The 18,474-nt window shown below is 45.5% G+C and overlaps 1 protein-coding gene across 1 annotated transcript in view; it reads right to left on the reverse strand.

Annotated features, from left to right (window-relative positions):
- col16a1 (collagen, type XVI, alpha 1) overlaps nucleotides 1-11,350 on the reverse strand; it is a 66,846-nt gene extending 55,496 nt beyond the window's left edge. The window contains exons 1-4 of the mRNA XM_036516108.1: nucleotides 11,157-11,350; nucleotides 7,794-7,921; nucleotides 3,848-3,916; nucleotides 3,401-3,518 (exon numbers count right to left, since the gene is read on the reverse strand). Coding sequence (XP_036372001.1) covers nucleotides 3,401-3,518; nucleotides 3,848-3,916; nucleotides 7,794-7,887 — 281 coding nt within the window. The 5' untranslated portion in view covers nucleotides 7,888-7,921; nucleotides 11,157-11,350. The remainder of the gene's footprint in view (nucleotides 1-3,400; nucleotides 3,519-3,847; nucleotides 3,917-7,793; nucleotides 7,922-11,156) is intronic.
- Between the last annotated feature and the right edge of the window lie 7,124 nt (nucleotides 11,351-18,474).

Raw genomic sequence — 18,474 nt, forward strand, 5'->3', positions numbered from 1 at the left:
TAGTTTGCAGTATACCTTATGATGTATGTGAATAGTTTGGCAATGCTGCTTTAGTTTGCTCTGCCAATAAACCGCCACTGAAAGAACTGAGTCACAACTGAGTGAGCTGAACTGCACCAAACTGAACTGAACCGAACTGAACTGAACTGAGTTCAACTGAGCTGAAACGAATTCAACTCAGATGAACTGAATTTAATTGAACTTAATTAAACTCGGTTGAATTGAGCTGAGTAGGGAGAGAAAGGACAGAGGGACAGTGAAGCGAGAGGGAAGAAAGTAATAGAGACGGGTGAGGAGGATATGGACAGCGGTTTATAGGTTAAGGTTACACAGATGTCAGTGTAAAAATGGTCTTTTCACCCAATGAAGAAAAGCGGATATTCATATTTTTATTACTGACTTGACAGCACAGCTAGCCCTGAGTGAAATAAGGAGCTCAGATTTCAGCTGGAGAGGAGCACAGGAAGAGATGAGAAAATGGGCCGGGGAAGTAAACCTTTCAGAGGTTTCTAATCTCTGCAGAATCTCCACATCTGTCTCTCTTTCATAACCATTCCCTGCACCTTTCCTCACAGTTGCTTCACTCTCCACCTCCTAAATCATCTCCCTCTCTCTTTTCCCCTCTTCTTCCTTGATCTTCGGAATGGAATTTGTTACTTCTTGTTTAAAGGCTTTTGTTGAGCAGGCGAGAAGGGGAGTAAACAGACTGTTTACACTGCAACGACCGTTACGTTACGATTACAGTTACAGTTACAGTTACAGTTTATAATTCAAAAGCTGAATTCTCCCTCTCTTCTCCCTGTTTCTGAGGCACCACTGATCTGGTTCACCTCTCGATGCCTGCAGACTCTCACATTCCAGGGAGACTTTGAGACTCTCCCGCCTTCCTGTGGCTGAGGTCATGTCCACCCTACACACACACACACACACACACACACACACACACACGCACATGCACATACACCCCAGAAACCAAGATACTCCAAGACGCTACTTCAACAAGTTTTCAAAGCACACAGCTGAATGCTAACATGTCTGCAATAATAACAGACCTATGCTCTCACTAGAGTATGATTTTGTTTTAAAAAAATATTAGCCAGTACATTTCAAAGCGTCTCTCTCAAAGCTGTCTCGAGTCCGCAGCTTGTGTTTGAGTGCACAACCCCAGAGCTATGTGCTCTGCCCCACTTCTCCCTTTCCACCCCTGCAAAGGCCTCTGAATGCTGAATTCTGGGTTGAGAGGCAGGGGACGTTCAGCGGTGCTTTAGTTTATTCTTCTGTTGATCTCTCTTCGAGAGAGATAAGAACGTAAGCCCTCCTCTCTGCGAGCCTTCCAGAGCAAATTTTCCATCTCACAAGCGACAAGAATACAGTTGAAACAATCCGCTTAGAGACAGCAAGATCAGATGGGAGACGGGGAGAGTGAAGTTTGTTTTTCTCCAGCTGGGAGAACACTTTTCCAGTATCTGAAGGACTTTTTCTTCGCTAAAAAAAAGTAAGTCCTAGAAAGAGACATCCTCCACTACTCCACATACCGCCTATACCACGACACAAACAATCAAATTTGAAGATTCTTAAAGGGAGTTATTTTCCATATGCTCTAAATAACGTCTTGTAACCTCAAAGCTATGGCATACACTTTCATGGCTCTGACATCATATATACAATTGCCTCTGTGGAATTAGGTATAAACAGTCAGAACGAGTGAAAGTTTGATCAAAGTTTGTTTTTCAAAGAGCTTTCATTTAATGAACATGACAGTTAGTTGTTAAAGAAATCTGGCTGTTTGCTCAGAAAGTGATTAATATGCCAGGAAGAACTTAATAAAGTCTTGAAATGATTGAAGAAAACTCCCTTGGCTTTGACAAAAATCGTTACAACTGGACTCCAAACCACTCCATCCATGTCCAAGTTTCTTAAAATGATTACTTACCTAATTTTGCAATTTTGCAATCACTGGAACCAACATCTATAGGACTGGTAATAAAAACCCCATGCACTTCTCTAAGGACTTGACAAACCTTTTTTATGTTTTTTTTTTCCCTGCAACCATATTTTGGCATCATCAAATCCACAACAGGATTGTAAATCTCAACCAGTGATCTCTGCTGTCACACAGGAGCACACCATAATGAAAGCAATCCTCCAACACACCCATGTGCAACCAAAAGCAAATTTTAGCACTACATGTCCCATAGTGCACCACAGTGAGGCGGGCCCCTACTGGACGATAGGCTACTTCTGTGAAGTTACCCAAGCAACCCACAGCACCCACACAAACTGCAGGGTGCCTGAGAGTGGTAAGACAAGGAAAACCCACCAGCAGGCCTTGAAATATCTGACCAATCACACCTCGCGCTTCAAAAGGACATTGGAAGGCCAATGGAGGATGTGACTGTGAGTCTCCATCTCACCCACTTGGCATATTTACAAGTCTTTTCTTCTGCTGGCCAGCTGGAAAAATAGTACATAAACCATGTCAGCACAAAAGCCCTTTTACAAAGTTTAAACCACAGTGCAAACACTGGAAAAAAAGGATTAAAACATCTGTGTAACTACGTGGTTAAACAGAATAACAGGCACTTCATGTGAATTTGGGTTTTGTGGAAGATACCCGTCATGACGACAAGGATACCATGCGGTCACATGGATTTAACAGCTAATGAATATTTAATTAAACACCACACTTTTCCAGCGTTGTTCACACATAGTTTCACAGTCACACGAACTCTCATAGTTTTCATATTTTCACGATTATGAGCATGAGAAAGGCAGATCTGGGAAAAGACATTTGATCCAGTGGTTTGTGGGAGATCAGGGAGACAGAGAACAGAGAAATGTACTGGGGTGTATCTCTTCCTCACAGGGTGAGAACCACAGATAGGCAGAGCTGGGAAAAGATCTTCAATCCAGTGGACAAGGGTAGATCTCTAACTGCCTGGGTTGAGGGAGTGGGGTTTGCACAGAAAAGTACTGCTCACACTACTCACTTATGTGTAGTATTGCAATGTGTTGGATTCTGTGATCTTCTGCACTGCTTTCTGACCAGGGCACTCACTGGTCTGGGTGTGCTGTTAGCCTGGTCTATTTATGTGTAGTATTGCAATGTGTTAGGTTCTGTGATCTAGTGCCTGAAGTATGGTAGCATACTTGGCTTCCCTTGGCTGGTCAGGTTGCACAAGTTAATCACACAATGGTAGGGCTTGGATGGTGTTATGCTCACACTCACTGGCCTGGGAGTGTTGTTAGCCTGACACTGACACTGTTGCTCATTCAACTTGAATGGATACACTTACGTTCTATTGTGCTGGAGGTCACTCTGAATAAGAGCGTCTGCTAAATGAATGTAATGTAACGTAACTGCAGGTCAGAAGCACAGAAGGGGGGCGGAGCTTCTTACTCAGTGGGCCGGACGAGCGACATCTTGCCCAGCCTCAGGATCACGGGCCCACGGGGGTTCCGAATCTTCTTCACCTCAGTTGCCTTAAGCAGGCCAAAACGTCGCACCAGATTGAAACCTGGGGATCAATTAGTCCATCATTCAGTCAGTTAGGCAACCAAACACACAGCCACCTGATAAATACAGCGATCTGCAGCCACCTCAATCAATCAATCATGACCGGTCAGGCTGGACATGACAGGCAAAGACTTAAGCGAGGACACACACTTCTGTATTATAAGTATTGTGTACTATAATTAGGAAAGAACACAATGGTTTGTGGGAGTTCGTGGCTTACATAGCTATATGTACATCTGTCAGTTCTGTGAAATCCTCTTATGTTTAGCTGTCTGCAAGGCGGCCTCTCACAAAGTAAACCAGAATGATGGGAGGGCAAATGCGTTGTACCTGTGATGTTGTGTCTTGCCGTCTGGGGAAACTTCCAGTCCTCTACCTGAAGAGAAGGGCAGCGAACCACTGAAAAGGGACAGACAGACAGACAGACAGACAGACAGGTGACAACACAATACTAGACCATCCTTTGTCCTCACAAACTAAAAGCACAGCAACTTTGTAGTGCGAGAAAGCAGTAACTCTCATCCTGGAGTTTATGATTCCTAAGGCACCAGGGTTTTGTTGAAAGTGAGGTCCTTGCTGACTTCAAAATAATTATTTTGTTTATTGCTATATATTCCACAAACATTCCTTAACTGAACCCTTTCCATGTGTCCGATTGCTCAATAACAGTTTCTCCATTTGGAGATCAAACCCAAGACATCCTGCTATAACGGTTCTCCGGGGAGCAGGAAACAGCACAGACCAGCAAAAGACTTCAATTTAGAAAATTAAAATGATGATAATTTCAATGAAGTTATCAGTGCGCAAAATGATAAACCACTACTAGGTCATCTGTCTGCAAATGAAGGCTGCTTCTCCTTTTGTTGTCTGATATCTTTTCTTCTCTTTGATGGAGACAGCTCTTTTAATAAACCACGGAGCTTCAGAGACAGGTGGGTTCAACTGAGCCGACTGCAAGATCTCTAGGTACAGTAACTACACATGTCACCAAGGTGAGTGATGTATCGTTGGGCTGGCATCTTTCCCCCTCAAAAAAGGCATCTCAAATCCTCACATTTGAATAGGCTGAATACATTACGTTTCAATGTCAACATAAGACCTCTGTGCGAGAGAAGGAGATCAAAGCGTCACTCCGGGACAGGAACGTCACCGCAGATTTGGAGCCGAGAATAGAAGCCGCGGGCGCGAGACCTGAAGCCGGCTTGTCTGAAAATCACTTAAACGGCGTGGCAGACGCCTCCCGCATGAGAATGAGGAAGACTGACAGCTCGTCTGGTGCGACTGACATCCGCGATGGGCGACACTAGATGGAAACGTTCACACCCTGTCGTCGAGGTGAAACGCTAAAATGAACTCACTGTCAGATTAGGCGCCTTTTGGTTCTGTGTTTGTTCTGACGGAGTTCAGGAATGGGGGGGATCACCTTGTAGCTGGGGAACGGTTTAACTTCTTTTTAGGAGCTGGCAAATTATGTTGGCAAATGTGCTGGGGATCGTCATTTCCTCCTCAAGGTCGCCCATTACTTTAACATGCCGAAAGGTGCCCCATGAGGAAACAAACCAAAGGGAGTGTTTTGGTTACACCTGCCAAAAAATGCGCACATCAGGCTTCAACGGGCCATTATCCTGGGTGTGTGCTTGGCATGATACACCGAGCCAAATCTTTTCCTTGAGGGTAGTTTTTTAATTATTACTGACTTTTTTTCCTGAATAGATATTAATGTTTATATTATTATTATAATTAGAGATTGTCATTTGGTGCCATTTAAGTAGAGTGGCTCAGGGGCCAATAAAGAGAAGGTCGCAGTGGTTTAACGGGACGCTCCTATCCTCTCCTCTATCCATGACACTGCACATGACTGACATCCAGATGTTGAAAAGTTGTCACAGAGAGAGTCCTCCTCTTTTCCTCACGGCATGGCTTGTCTGAAGCATAGCCTCGGTTCCAGGAGATGAGTCTATGATCATCTATGATCTCCTCCACCCCGAGCCCTTCCACCGCTCCCCTGAAGGAGGCGCCGGATGGAGATGAGGAGCAGTCAGTGATGGGGAGCTCGCGAGCAGAATGCCAGTCTGACAGCACAATGAAAACTTAAACATGGGTGGCAGAGTAGCGTAGCGGTAAGATGCATTTCCTCAGTAAATATCCAGCTGTATAAATGGGTAACATATTAAAACTGTAACATATGTTCTGGAGTGTCTGCTAAATGACAATAATGTAATGGACAAGGAGGGGATAGGATCTTTCCTTTGCAGACAGTAGTAATGGATAACACAGCACGCGCTGCAGACATGTACTGTACCATAACCAACGCTGTTCTACAAGGATGAATGTTTTTCCACCACTTTGCAATGGCATGATTCCTGATTTTTCCATGACCCTCCTGTAGGAAAGATATTCTTCAGGACACATCGATGTCAGAAACATGATGATCAAAACTGCATCTCTGCTGGAAGCTCTATGGGTCTGGGCTCCCTGAGGGGTCCAAAAAAGGGAATAAAAAAAAAAACACATTCCGTGTCGCTGAGCGGCACACAGGAGGTAGGTGTGTCTGGTCCTTAGCAGTTCATCTCTGTCTCCTGGGAGACAATACTGTGGCTTGCTGTTGATCCAGAGCTGACGCTGAGCAATTAGATTTCTTGAATCAAGATTCGAGGAGGAAAAAAAAATCCAATTCTAACTCAGATGCCAAGTGGTGTGCTCTTTGGCAGCCAGCTGTCTTTCCCGGAGAAACTCTGTGCAGACAGAGCCTTGGCAGGAGAGAGACTTTGCAGTGAAGGTCATCTGGCAGACAGCACAGCGTGAGAGTCCGTGGGGGTGAGGGGTGGAGGGGGAGCCAGGAGGGCGGGGGGGGGGGGGGGGGGGGGGGACTCCAAAACTCTAATCCGGTTTATTAAAATTACACATTCCGTGGTAATTGGAATGGGCTGTCGAACAGGTAGAGGTTGGGTGCATTGTTGCGATCACTGCGCAAATTAACACAGATGTTAGCCCTGAGAGGGGCAGTTATGGGAAAAGTGGTGCATGCTGGAAAAAGCAGTCATTTTCTTTCAGAGGAAAAGCCAGTGGGAAACCAGGGGAGAAGATTCTGTGGGAACCCATGGAAAACAAACGGATTCTCGGCAAACAACCCTTTAAGCCAGCTGAGCTAACCAGGAGTCCTCCTCATAAAAGGAAAGCTCTCCGCTGGACAGATCCCGAGGAGTTTCAGGAACTCTGAAGAGCTGCAGTCAGAATGGGCCCAAAGGGTGCCGACATCATCAGCGTAAACTCACCTCCTGTGTTTTTCTTATCTACCTGATAGATGGAAACATACATGGTTGAACACATTTGATGTTTTATACTGGGAGGAAAAACCGGCCTTTTCTGGGATTCCCTGGAACCACTTTTTGGACTGGGTTACCATGTTTCAGATGGTAAAGTGCAATTTTACAATGCGGCAGGAAGTTGTAAACTGTTTGTGGCTGGAGACTGACGTCCTGCCTTTCTTTGCCCCCAAAAGTACTTTTTCTACACTTCCTGGAGTTCAGAGGAGCAAAGGAAGGGCCCCAATAAGAGCCCCTTGTGGTTGGACTGCTTAGGCAGTGTTGCCAAAGGTTTCTGGCCCCATCTGGACTGTGGGGTGGGTCTCACAAGGCATTCTGGGAGTTTCACAGAGGTTGTGGGTGGGCCCAGAGGCTCTGACCACAGACTAATGGTGGAAAACCTCACCACATATTTACAGCCCTCAGACACATCTTGGGCCAGAATTTGACCACAGTGATCAAGACTCGGACCACAGCCTCACCACAGCACTACATACATCAAAAGAAGACCTGACCACAAAGATCAAAAGCTGCACCAGTACCTCATCAGACAACTCTGGGTCCTAAACACAGTCCCAGTGATTTAAACCCACAGTTGCACCTTGACTAACTACTCAGATACCACATCCTGGTCATGTCGATACTGGACTAGATGAGAACCAGATAATAGGCTACACCCAGACTCACAATAGGAGCTAGACCAGGAGCGGCCCACAATGTTCCAAGCTGAGAGGAAACCTCTTGTGATTAAAACTCTGAATAATATGAACCCTGACCAGACACGTTAAGGCAGACTGGAATACACACCTAACCTAATTCCTTTAATGCTGCCTGATACCGCCATATTAAAAACTGCTTAACTGCTCCACACTGCTACTCTGATCACTGATCCACATCACTGCTCTGAAATTATACTACGGAGAAAATGGGCTTTTCACTTTCCAGGAGATTGACAGCAGAGAGAATATTACCTCTATCAGGTGTAAGATGACCCCCCTCAGATGGACAGAAGGTGATGGCCAGCCACACCAGGGTGGACAACACAGAGGACCAGAGGACCCGCATGGCTCCCTCCGCAGGTGAGACGCTCGAGTCCTACCTGCGTGTTTGTGAGAAAGAGAGAGAGAGAGACAGCAACAGGTGAAGACAGATTGGTGACACCAGTCATCCTCTTTAGGAAGGACAGGAGTGTGAGAACTCTACAAAGCGAACATTTGGCATCAAATAAATGCACCGCAAAGGCCCTGTAACTGTAATGTAGGCATTTCATGAGCAGGGGAAGACTCTGGATACCTAGGGAAACTAATCACAGCTTTGAAACCAAAACCATGACCCTGCCTCAAGATTCCATTGCTGATAAGAGAGATTTACTTTTCAGGAAAAACCTCTTACTGCATTCCTAACTCACACACTTTTCATTGGTGGTTTTCAATAAATACAGCTACGTGGATAATATGCCAGATAAGACCTATATAAATAACTTCCTAAAATCTCCTTCAGTGTACTTACTGGTTTGGCTTCTTGACAAAAATGCAGCGCGAGTAAGGCATAGATCATAAATAAATTACAAATTACGATGAATGATTTAACGATTATGATGTGGAGCACGTAGCTCTTAAGTATGCGATTTTGTGATCAAAACTGTCTCCCTTAATGTAAAGAGTAACTACATTTTGCCATTACATGCTCGCTGTATGCTCTCATGACATACTTTAACACAGCATTTACTTCTACAAAGCCTTAGTATCAATGTGAATTTACCACCACCATCAGCAGCATCATCGGCTGTGCCTATGCCTATAGCCCGGGTCTGCTTCTCTGAGATGCACACCCAGAGGGCATTTAAGTAAAACCGCATCTGTAAGTGTGTCTGTGCTCACAGACACTCACACAAGTCCAAAGGCAGCATCTCCCATGTGCCCTTATGATGTAATACATGCAGAGCATACACACACACACACACACACACACACACCAGTGTTTGTTTTCATACAAGCTCGTGCCCTACGGCAACGCACTCCGTATGTCTGCGGGTGCGTACTCCAAACAGAGTAACCCCTGCCTCGACCCCATGTCCCTGCACAGATCTGTCTAGGAATGCACCATTACCCATGAGCCTCAGGGGGCCCGCATCTGTGAGATTCTCACTGCCAGGTAGGACAGTGCTTACAGTGAATGGTGCTAGGGTTTTTTATTTAGAGATAAAGTACAGTACTTTCCTTTCTCAACGGTTCCTCCATTTCTGAGCACCATGGTATGAGGCACTGAGGCACCAAACATTCAGTACACTAGTGTACGGAGCATGGTGTTGATTTGCTGTGGTGTGAAAAACTACCTGCCTAATCACATTTCTGCCTTTCTGCATACTGAGGGTTTCACGGCAGATTCAATGTCATTGGGCCCAGCTCATACACAGGCACCTTTATCCATAAAGGCAAGCGAGAAAGCTGAAAAATGGAATAAAGAGCCTGTCCAGCTTTCTTTCCTTCACGCAGCCCGATCAAGGTAAAACACGCTGCGGCAAAGCCGTGCACGATTAATGTGATTCGCAAAGAGAAGACGGGACACGTCATTCTTACAGGTTTCAGCAGGGCACAGGTGTTCATTTGGCCGAGTGACAATTTTTTTTTTCCACCTGTGATGCATATGCATTCATCAGGCGGGCGACTTATAGTTTCTCAAAACCGCGGCTTTTACACCTTCTGCATTCGTAAGTAAATCGACCTGCTGAAGCATGCAATATTAACATCCCACTTGCAATCTGAAGCTATGGTAATCTGCAGTATTTTAAGTTTAAGCACAACAATCATCTTCACATTTGTGCTGTTAAACTTGAGCAGTACAATTTCCCCTATTTCTAATACTGTGTCACATAGAAATGGTTTTCACAGTTATCTTTCCCTTCTAATAATACAGCTACCACTGGATGTTGGGGCCCTACAGTTGGTACTGATAGTAGCAGTACTGTGCATTGGTGCATCTGGTTTTTCCATCAAAGCAGAGCATCTTTCCCCATTTTAAATTATTAATAATCAGGACGGGCCGGAAATTGAACAAACAGATAAAGCAGTGAGATATCAGATCAAATAAAACCTCACTAATGAAGCTGTTGCATGTATGTACAGTGCCATATCCCTGTCCCAGCCCATATGAAGTTCATTATTGTGCTTGCAGTAGAACAGAAAGTCACCAGGCCCATACCTCTAGATAGAATTAACTAGTGGCTGCGGGTGGCCCTGGAAAGTATGATAAGACATTTTTTTTATAATTTGGCAAAGAAAAAGGACTTGGACATTGTCTGCATCTGAGGACAAAATCAATGTGTTGGCAACACAAAATGCACACATGCACAGATACAGGCTCAGACAGCTACAGGTGCCTACAGTGTGATAGAAAAGAGTTGCATGTTACTTCATTGTAGAGCTTCTCTATCTTTTGGTAACGTGGCTTTTGTTTGGCTGTAACAGCGTTTCACCAGATGGCTGTGCAGCCACGAGACGCATGCAAGACAACAACCCCACAGTTGCGGAGCTCCAGGGACCATGCTATGGCCTTTCTTCCGCCCCCCTGTCCAGTGAAGCAACTGACAGCGACGTAAATGTGAATCCCAGCTGCGAGCAAACCGGAAACCTTTAAAACCCCCCCTCACTTTTTTTTGCCAACTGGTACGTCGGGTGTCGCAGCGCTCGCGGCCACACGAGGGCTCTACCGACTAACACACTTAAAAAAGAAGTTTTGCAAAACTTTAACCGCAAATAAAGCCCTGCAAATGCGGCGCGAATGTCTGTTCTGGTTGTGTGTTATGTGTAAATACTGTCAGCTAGTAGCGGGTCTTAAAATCATGCGCAGACGCGCCAAATTACAAAGTATATTACAGGGCTATAATTTCCCATCATTGCAATATGCGGCAACCTCCAACCAAGACAAAACATATGCGAAATATAACTTATCTGTCAGTTCCATAAGACCAATTTTTAACATGGCTCCAGTGGAAAAAAAAACAATGGACATGCATCGCAATGGTAAGTTTTGCACGCATGTTCAACAGTATGATTATACATTCACAAATGGTTAGTTAAAAACACATAAATCTGCAATTAAACTGCCGTTGATTACTAATGTATGTTTAATCCAGAGTATCTCCCTAATATGTTTCAACAAAGTGAAAAACAAAAGACAACGCAAACACAGCAAGTATCAGTGGAAATTTTAAAAAAACATCCATACTCCCAATAATTTATTGCTTAGCTATGCAACATGGTTAGTTTTTACTGGGGCGTGAAGAATACACAGCCTCCATTAGTTCACGCAATTAATTCAAGCCTTATTCATACCTACAACAATTGATTAATCCAAGCAATATAACGTCCACATTAATCCACAGTGTATCTCCCAGCAGCGGCGACAAGATAATTTATTTCAAATTGTAATCCACCGTGTTTGTAATTACTTTCCGTTTCTTCAGTTAAAGTCCTTTTGCTGGGGGAAAAAGTTATAGCCTACGTCCTCGTCTTGAGCAGCGTCTTTTCCCCTCCCCACACTGTTTTCGAAAGAAAAAAAAACTTCTCCAACTCTGTCTCTCCCTCTTTCTCTCCACATTTTTTCCTTTCCTAATCGGGGCGGGGGGATATAGCGAAACGTGTAATGACATCACCTGGTCCGGCAACGGAAAGAACCCCGCGGGCGTCACTTCTCTTGCTGCTCTGTATTTTACGGTCTCTAACATGTTCATAAGGCATGTTACGTTTGTTTCATAAGTTTTGGATTCCAGAGATGAGGATCCTCCTTACTGACTGGATTTAGCTGGGATTTAGCTTTCGGTGAGGCTGGGGAGGGCACTTAAATGGTTCCATTCCAGTTGCTGTGGAAGCCATATTCGTCCATTATCACTGCAGCTTCTTGTACTTGCCGTTGTTCACGTTCTCGCTTAAAAATTCGACACGACTTTTAAGTATGCATGCAGTTTGTCTATGCAGGAAAAGGTACCCAGTTGATTCACTTTAGGTAATCATAAATGCAACAAAAGAACATGGATCTTTCAAGTAGAAACTGGAAAAGTCTATTGCACCCAGTCACGTGAAGTCACTTCAGAGTTGCAGGTTGAGAAAGGCATGCAATCAGAACTGCTTGAATACATATCCAGCTGAATCGATGGACAACGTGGATAACAGATAAATGCAAGCTATGAAAATATGCTCTTGGACACACAGACTGAACTGGCCCACAGAACTCCCACCCACACGCACACACACACACTTTAAATGATGTGTTTAAATGGTGGAGAGGAACAACACGTGGAAGACAGATGAACCCTTTGACACCCAGTCTGACATAACTACGGCCTTCCTTCTAACTGCAACTCTTCACTCTCACTGACTCATGCGCCCCCTGCCCCTGTCCCCTCAGGGAATATGCACGACATGACACGGTGGAGCGGGATGAAACGTGGACAGCTTTGTGAACTCTCAGAGGGGGAGAATGTATCAGGAAGTGTCGGCAGATATTATGTATTTGCTTAGCAGACACCTTTATCCGGGGCAACTAACAGACTGCTGCTCATTTTACATATCTATTAGCAGAACTAAAGTACTTTGCTCAAGGGTACTACAACAGCCGCGTCTCACCTGGGATAAGAACCTTCAACCGGCAAATCTGTTTACACAGCGAGGTCGCCGTGTCAACGGCATTGTCATTCAAGGCAGCTCTTTAATGCCAAAAGGTGTTTTTTTTCCCCACATACGCTCTCAAGAGGGAACAAAATGCAGCAATTTGCCTGTGTCAGAGGTGCGCTCTCAGAGCGACGTGCGACGCTTTGTTCACAGAGCTCCGCTAAACGACGGAAAGCCAGCTCGGCAAAAACGACCGGAGCCTGTCAGTTTGAAACGGTGACAAGAACGCAATTACTTCGGGAGCACCTCTGTTGTGAGGAAGAACGGAGGCGTTTCCAGACACCGAGGGTGTCATTGGAGCGCGCGAACTCTCCGGAGACACCTCTGGAAACTCACGGAGTGCGTTTCTTTCGTACGATTCTTCCAGTCCTTCAAAAACGGAGATTTGAGCCACACAGCCCCCATTTTTCCATTCACTTTCTCCTGCCCTCCCCCCTTCTCTCTTTCTTTTCCAGTTTTCCAAAGGACAGAAGTTGAGTACGCCTCAAGCCAGTTTTGTGGTCTAGTCAACTTTGTTCTCCTGCAGTTTCATGATGGGCAGACAAACATCTTTAAAGCAGTGTCAATAAAAAAAATGAAATAAAATAAAATAAATAAAAAGTAAAACAACCAGTTGTAAAGATGTGGCAAGGGGATAGGAAAAAAAGGTTGCAGTAGAATCTAATCTGACACGAAGCACATTTAATTCATAGTGGCCCAGTAAGACCACCAATAAATGATATGATCTGCAGCCAGACCATGACAGAGTTCTGGAGATCAGAGCCTTCCAATAGGAGCCTCTGATCATTTTTTTAGGGTTTTGGGCAAAAATCACTGAGCCCAGCAGTGCCCTAATGGTGGCTACACAGGGATTGGTGTGGAGCCACTGCAGGTGGTACATTGGCTTGGCTTGATGATTTCTGACAGTGGTACAACGGCCTCAGGAAATAACGTTTGTGTTTTCTCTTTGTCCACCGCTCACTACACTTAGCGATAATTTGGCGATAATCATGTTTCAGCTCTGCAAAGGCAGCTTTGCTGCTGACGGTGGGAGGTGATACGGCTGGTGGTGTCTCTCTCAGACAGGGCAAAGGTCAACATTCCTAGCTTTGAGGCTGACGTTTGGGGACGATGAAGACAGTGGAGGCCGGATGCAGTTTGGATCACAGTTTGCAAATGATGCTGCTGGGACAGAGGATAAAATCATTTAAATGAGTATTTTTCAATATAACTAGGTAATTATTTTCATTCGTTAAACAAGTCTTACTTTTTCAAGGCAGACACATGGATATTCATGTTCCAGGACATGTTTCCAAGATTGAGTGTCAACAAGAAAATAAGAACTTTATCTAGTTCACTTGCTGACCATACTATAGCTTAGTAGGGTTAGCAAGGGATTTGACAAGGTACCTAACTTGGAGAACATTTGCTGCTTAAAGTGCATTATAAATCCTCCAGAAATTTGTTAACCCCAACTATTACTCTGGCTTATAATCCTTTACAATTTAAATGGGGACAGCAAGAAACTATTCCTCACCCTGGTTTAAAAGATACACATGACTGATCATTTAAAAATAATCAGTTGCTTATCTTTCAATAATTATTTAGCATGCAACATCTAATTGGATACTTAGGTAATTTAAGATATCTGAGCAAGGAGTCAATAAGCATTAGAAAATGAACCCCAGGGAAGGGGTTTAGCCAGGCGTTACAGGCACACACTCAAGTAAGTGGCTCTAACAAAGCTGATTTGTTATTGCTCAGTAAGTCCAACCAAACGCCCTCCCCTGTTTTATCTTCTCTCACAGAACCACCCTTTGGTGCCTTGGAACTTGGTGATTTGCCACGAATCTGAAGTTTGGCCAGGAGCAAGGTTTTCCTTTTTCTCCTCTCATACACAAAGGGATCATTCCAGATGATTGCCGCTCTTAAAGGTGCAACAGAGTTTGAGAGCTATTTGTATTCACATGTCATCACTTGTCTGACATGCTTATGCAGAACGGCTTACAAAGCGAGGGGTAGTCTTTATTACGGCCTCCAGTGAGTGAGGGAAACTTTTGGAGAGGGGTGAAGGGGGTTTGTTGCTGAAGGGGCAAGGCTGGGTAGCTACAGCTGATGAGACAGCCTCTAGGAGGTGCTGTTGTGCAGGGGAAGTGTTCAGCCAGTCTTTTGCAGCAGAGCTGTGAGGTGTATCTATTCTAAGAGAAAAAGCAGCTCTCCTTCACTCCGCCTGGCTGTTTGGTGAATGGGGCCTGGCAGTGCCTTTATTGCCCTTTTATTTTCATTCCCGCAATGTTTCGCCCTCTGAAGGGGATGAGGGATGATGGGGAACGGAGCCGTTTGGGGGGCCTGGAGGGAGGGGGGGGGGGGTACAAAGAGGAATCCGCAGATACTCCCGCTCTTTCATGGCTCCTCGGATGGGAGCGCGCTGATAGCGGTTTCGAGCCGGCCCTGCACCCCGCGCGGGAACATCACAACAGGAATTTGATTTCAAGGTCGAGGAGAGGAGATACGAATCAGTCAGCCAACAAATGCGGACGCGTCCTGTATGCATGTGCGCGATATGTTTTGCTGGGGAAAAAATAAATAAATCCTTGGGATATTCCACTCTTCTGCTCATCCGTGGGAATCGATGGTTTGTGGCTCAGAGGAGGCAGTGCTCTCTTCCGTGAGGAGGGATCTGGCTGTTACTCACTGAGCAGCGTTATTACACCCGAGAAAAGAGCCGGCAGCAGGACCCGCTAACCCGCGGAGCCCGAGAAACATGATATCTGCGAGCGACACCAGGCCAATGAAAACAGAGCCGGATAATCTGAAACAGTGGGGCCCTCCATGAAATGAAGACAGAATGGAAACGGGTGGAGGGAGAAAAAAAAAATACCGACGGCACACAAATGCTGGCCGTGGTGAATCCTCTGAGTAGCAGACAGTCAGGCTGTGTGGGGAGCCAGACTCAGGCCGGCGGTGGGCCCTCATGGCCAACTGACACACATTCAAAGCACCACTTTCTGCTCTGCGAGGGGAGGCCATGGAACAAACCAAAGCAGCGTGATCACACGGAGCGGAGAGCAGCAGGAACAGGACTCTAAAATGCTTCAGATTTAGGCCTCATGCGGGGTGTGTCAAACACCGAGTCTTTTGAGGTGAACAGGGACATGAGTGGGGGTGTGGGGTGTGGTGTCAGGACTGAGGTTTAAGGAGGATGTCAGAATAACCTGAGAATATTTTCTAACAGTGATCTGTTGACTTCAAAACTGGAGCCTAATCCAATCCTGGCTCTTGCTACATCCCTGCTTCCTGCTGTCTCCCCACTGCCCCGCCCATTTGAAGGTGTGCACACCTGCTCATTGATACCTTTCACAGACGCAGGCAGCTGGAAAGGGCCACCCGTGGACAGAAATGGAGCCAGAGCTCTGGTTGGCATGAGGTCTAACCATGTGACTGTTAGACAAGGAGATGGTGCACTGCCATTGGACTCAATCAGCAGGTCTGTAAAATCCACACACAAGAGGTGTGCACACCTAAACTGAGTGGAGAAGCAGTGTGCGTGTGTGTGTGTGTGTGTGTGTGTTGGAGCGAGGGATGAGGCAGGAGCAGGGTGTTGGGGGTGGTGATTGAGTGACATGATAGTTAGGAGGTTGGGGGAGGGTACGACAGGATTCAACAGGAATGTTGGTAGGCCCATATGTAGGACATGTCTTGGGGGTTGATGGGGGCAGTGTGTGGGAAGGGGGTGTGGCTAACAGCTGATGTCGTGTGTCAGTTAGTTTCAGAGGCAGTATAATTCTCCACCTTCTCCCTCCATGGAGATTTTTCCCCCCTCTGCCGTTTCCACACATTTCCCACAAAGCTCCCTGAAACATCCATCTGGTTTGACCATCTTCACATTTTCCAGTATAAATGTAAAACAGGCTCCTGGACTTCTTTTAAACCTCTTTTTTTCATTCATCCTTTTCCTCCCTCTCCCTCTCTCTGGAGCTATACCACATAGTCAATGAGAAAAATTCAATTGCAAAGCACACAGGGAGAACTAAAAGATTGGTCACGAATGTAATTATTTTCCTTGCTAAAGCTCTCTCTGTCTTCTCTCTCTCTGTCTGTCTGTCTGTCTCTCTCTCTCTCTCTCTCACACACACACACATACACACAGCAGAAAACTCCCCAAGGTGCAGAAACAGTGAGAGACAGAGGATGCCAGTAATGACTGTGATGATGTGCAGAGAATGCGGGCATGATCTCATTACCTGTCTCGACCTGAAGCCATAAGCTTTCACAGGCAGAGCCACGCAGCTAAATCCGTTCACTTCATCCAACCCATGCCGCTATGCATGGAGGTCAACTGAGTCAGCTCGAGGTCGGAAAAAACAAGTGGGGGGGGCGGGGGTGGTTGGGTGGCGGTCGAGTATGAGGAGAAAAACCATACAGTCACAATATGAGTTTCCATGAACATAGATTTTTTTTTTCCTTCTAGGCATTTGTGGTCTACAGTATAAAGTCTGCCCCCTTGAAGGATTTGGGTCTGACTCATCAATAAATTGAGGGCTAAAAGGCCCCAAACTGGTGTTTTTAGCAAATATTTGCTGTGAAACGGTGTGATTCATCCCTTTTTAAGCATGCAGAGTGTGGTTCTGCACAGCCTTGAAGTTGTGCATTTAAAAAAGCCAATTTTCATTTGCAGATTTATCAGCAAAATAAACCTCTCTTTTTTTTCCCCGCATTTCGCTTCTACCGAAAGAAAGTAGAGAATGAGCAAATAAAAAGCAACAGAAACCCATTACGGGCCTCTCTTGCTTTCAAAAACCAGTGCATATCCATACCAATTAGATGATCTGGCACACTGTATTTCTTATCTGATAGATTTTAATACATTTGTAATAACAATGCAGGGAGATTCTATTCATCACCCCCTCCACCCTGATAATCAGTTTCCAACGACTCGACGGAATTTTTCACGTGGATGTTGCCGTGGTGATAGACAGCCGAGCTGTAAAGCAACATGCTCAGAATGCTTCTGTGTATCTTGTTCCAAGGTGGCTGTGTGGTCACCATTCACTTTCCTGCCAGTGACCTTCGAGGGCCTCCTGTAACCACAGCTTGTTTCTTTACCTCTTAATGCTTAAGCATTTTGTCCTGATCCTTGTCTGTTTCTCCCGGGGATGTGAGAAGTGGCCCTGAAGCTGAAGAGACTCGGCTCGCTGGTCTGAATGCTCGCACTTGAAGCACTCACCATGAAGCCGTGGGGCAAGTCACTCGTCTGAGAAATGCAGAAGTAGAGTCATAAGTGACAAAGATATGTCTGAAATGAAAAAAAAAGCACTTTCCTCTTCAAATGTCTGATGGAAACACGTTATGACATGTGGGGTGGCAGTGTAGCATAGTGGTAAGGAGCAGCAGAAAGAAGCAGGTCACCAAAAGGTTGCTGGTTCGATTCTCCACTGGGGCACTGCTGCTGTACCCTTGGGCAAGGTACTTAACCCAGAATTACTTTGTATCCAGCTACATAAATGGATAACATGTAGAAATGGTGACCTATGTAAGCCACTCTGGATAAGAGCATCTGCTAAGTGCCAATAATGTAATGTAATGTAATACACACACATACACACACACACACACACACACACACAAACATACACACACACATACACACACACACAGACACATGCACGCGTGCACACACACACGCGCACACACACGCGCACACACAGATATTCAAGGTTTGAGTTGGTGTGTAACCTGGTGTGTAACCACTGTGTAACCTTACTCACAGGACACCAGGGCGGTTTGTCTCCCCCGTTGTCGCTGGAGGGAGCAGCCGCGGTGTAATTCCCTCCTTCACTGGCCTAGCGGGTGCCATTACCCTCTCACGTCCCTAACCTTTTCACGTCCTCTGCGTCTGGAGAATGCTTTCACAGGAATTACTGCTTTAATGGTGAGTTTACTGTTTGAGTGCTTCTGTGGAATGTGCACCCTGAGATCTGAACATTATGGGATGGTAAATTAC

The sequence above is a fragment of the Megalops cyprinoides genome, chromosome 21 (assembly GCF_013368585.1).
Source record: "Megalops cyprinoides isolate fMegCyp1 chromosome 21, fMegCyp1.pri, whole genome shotgun sequence".
Lineage (NCBI taxonomy): Eukaryota > Metazoa > Chordata > Actinopteri > Elopiformes > Megalopidae > Megalops > Megalops cyprinoides.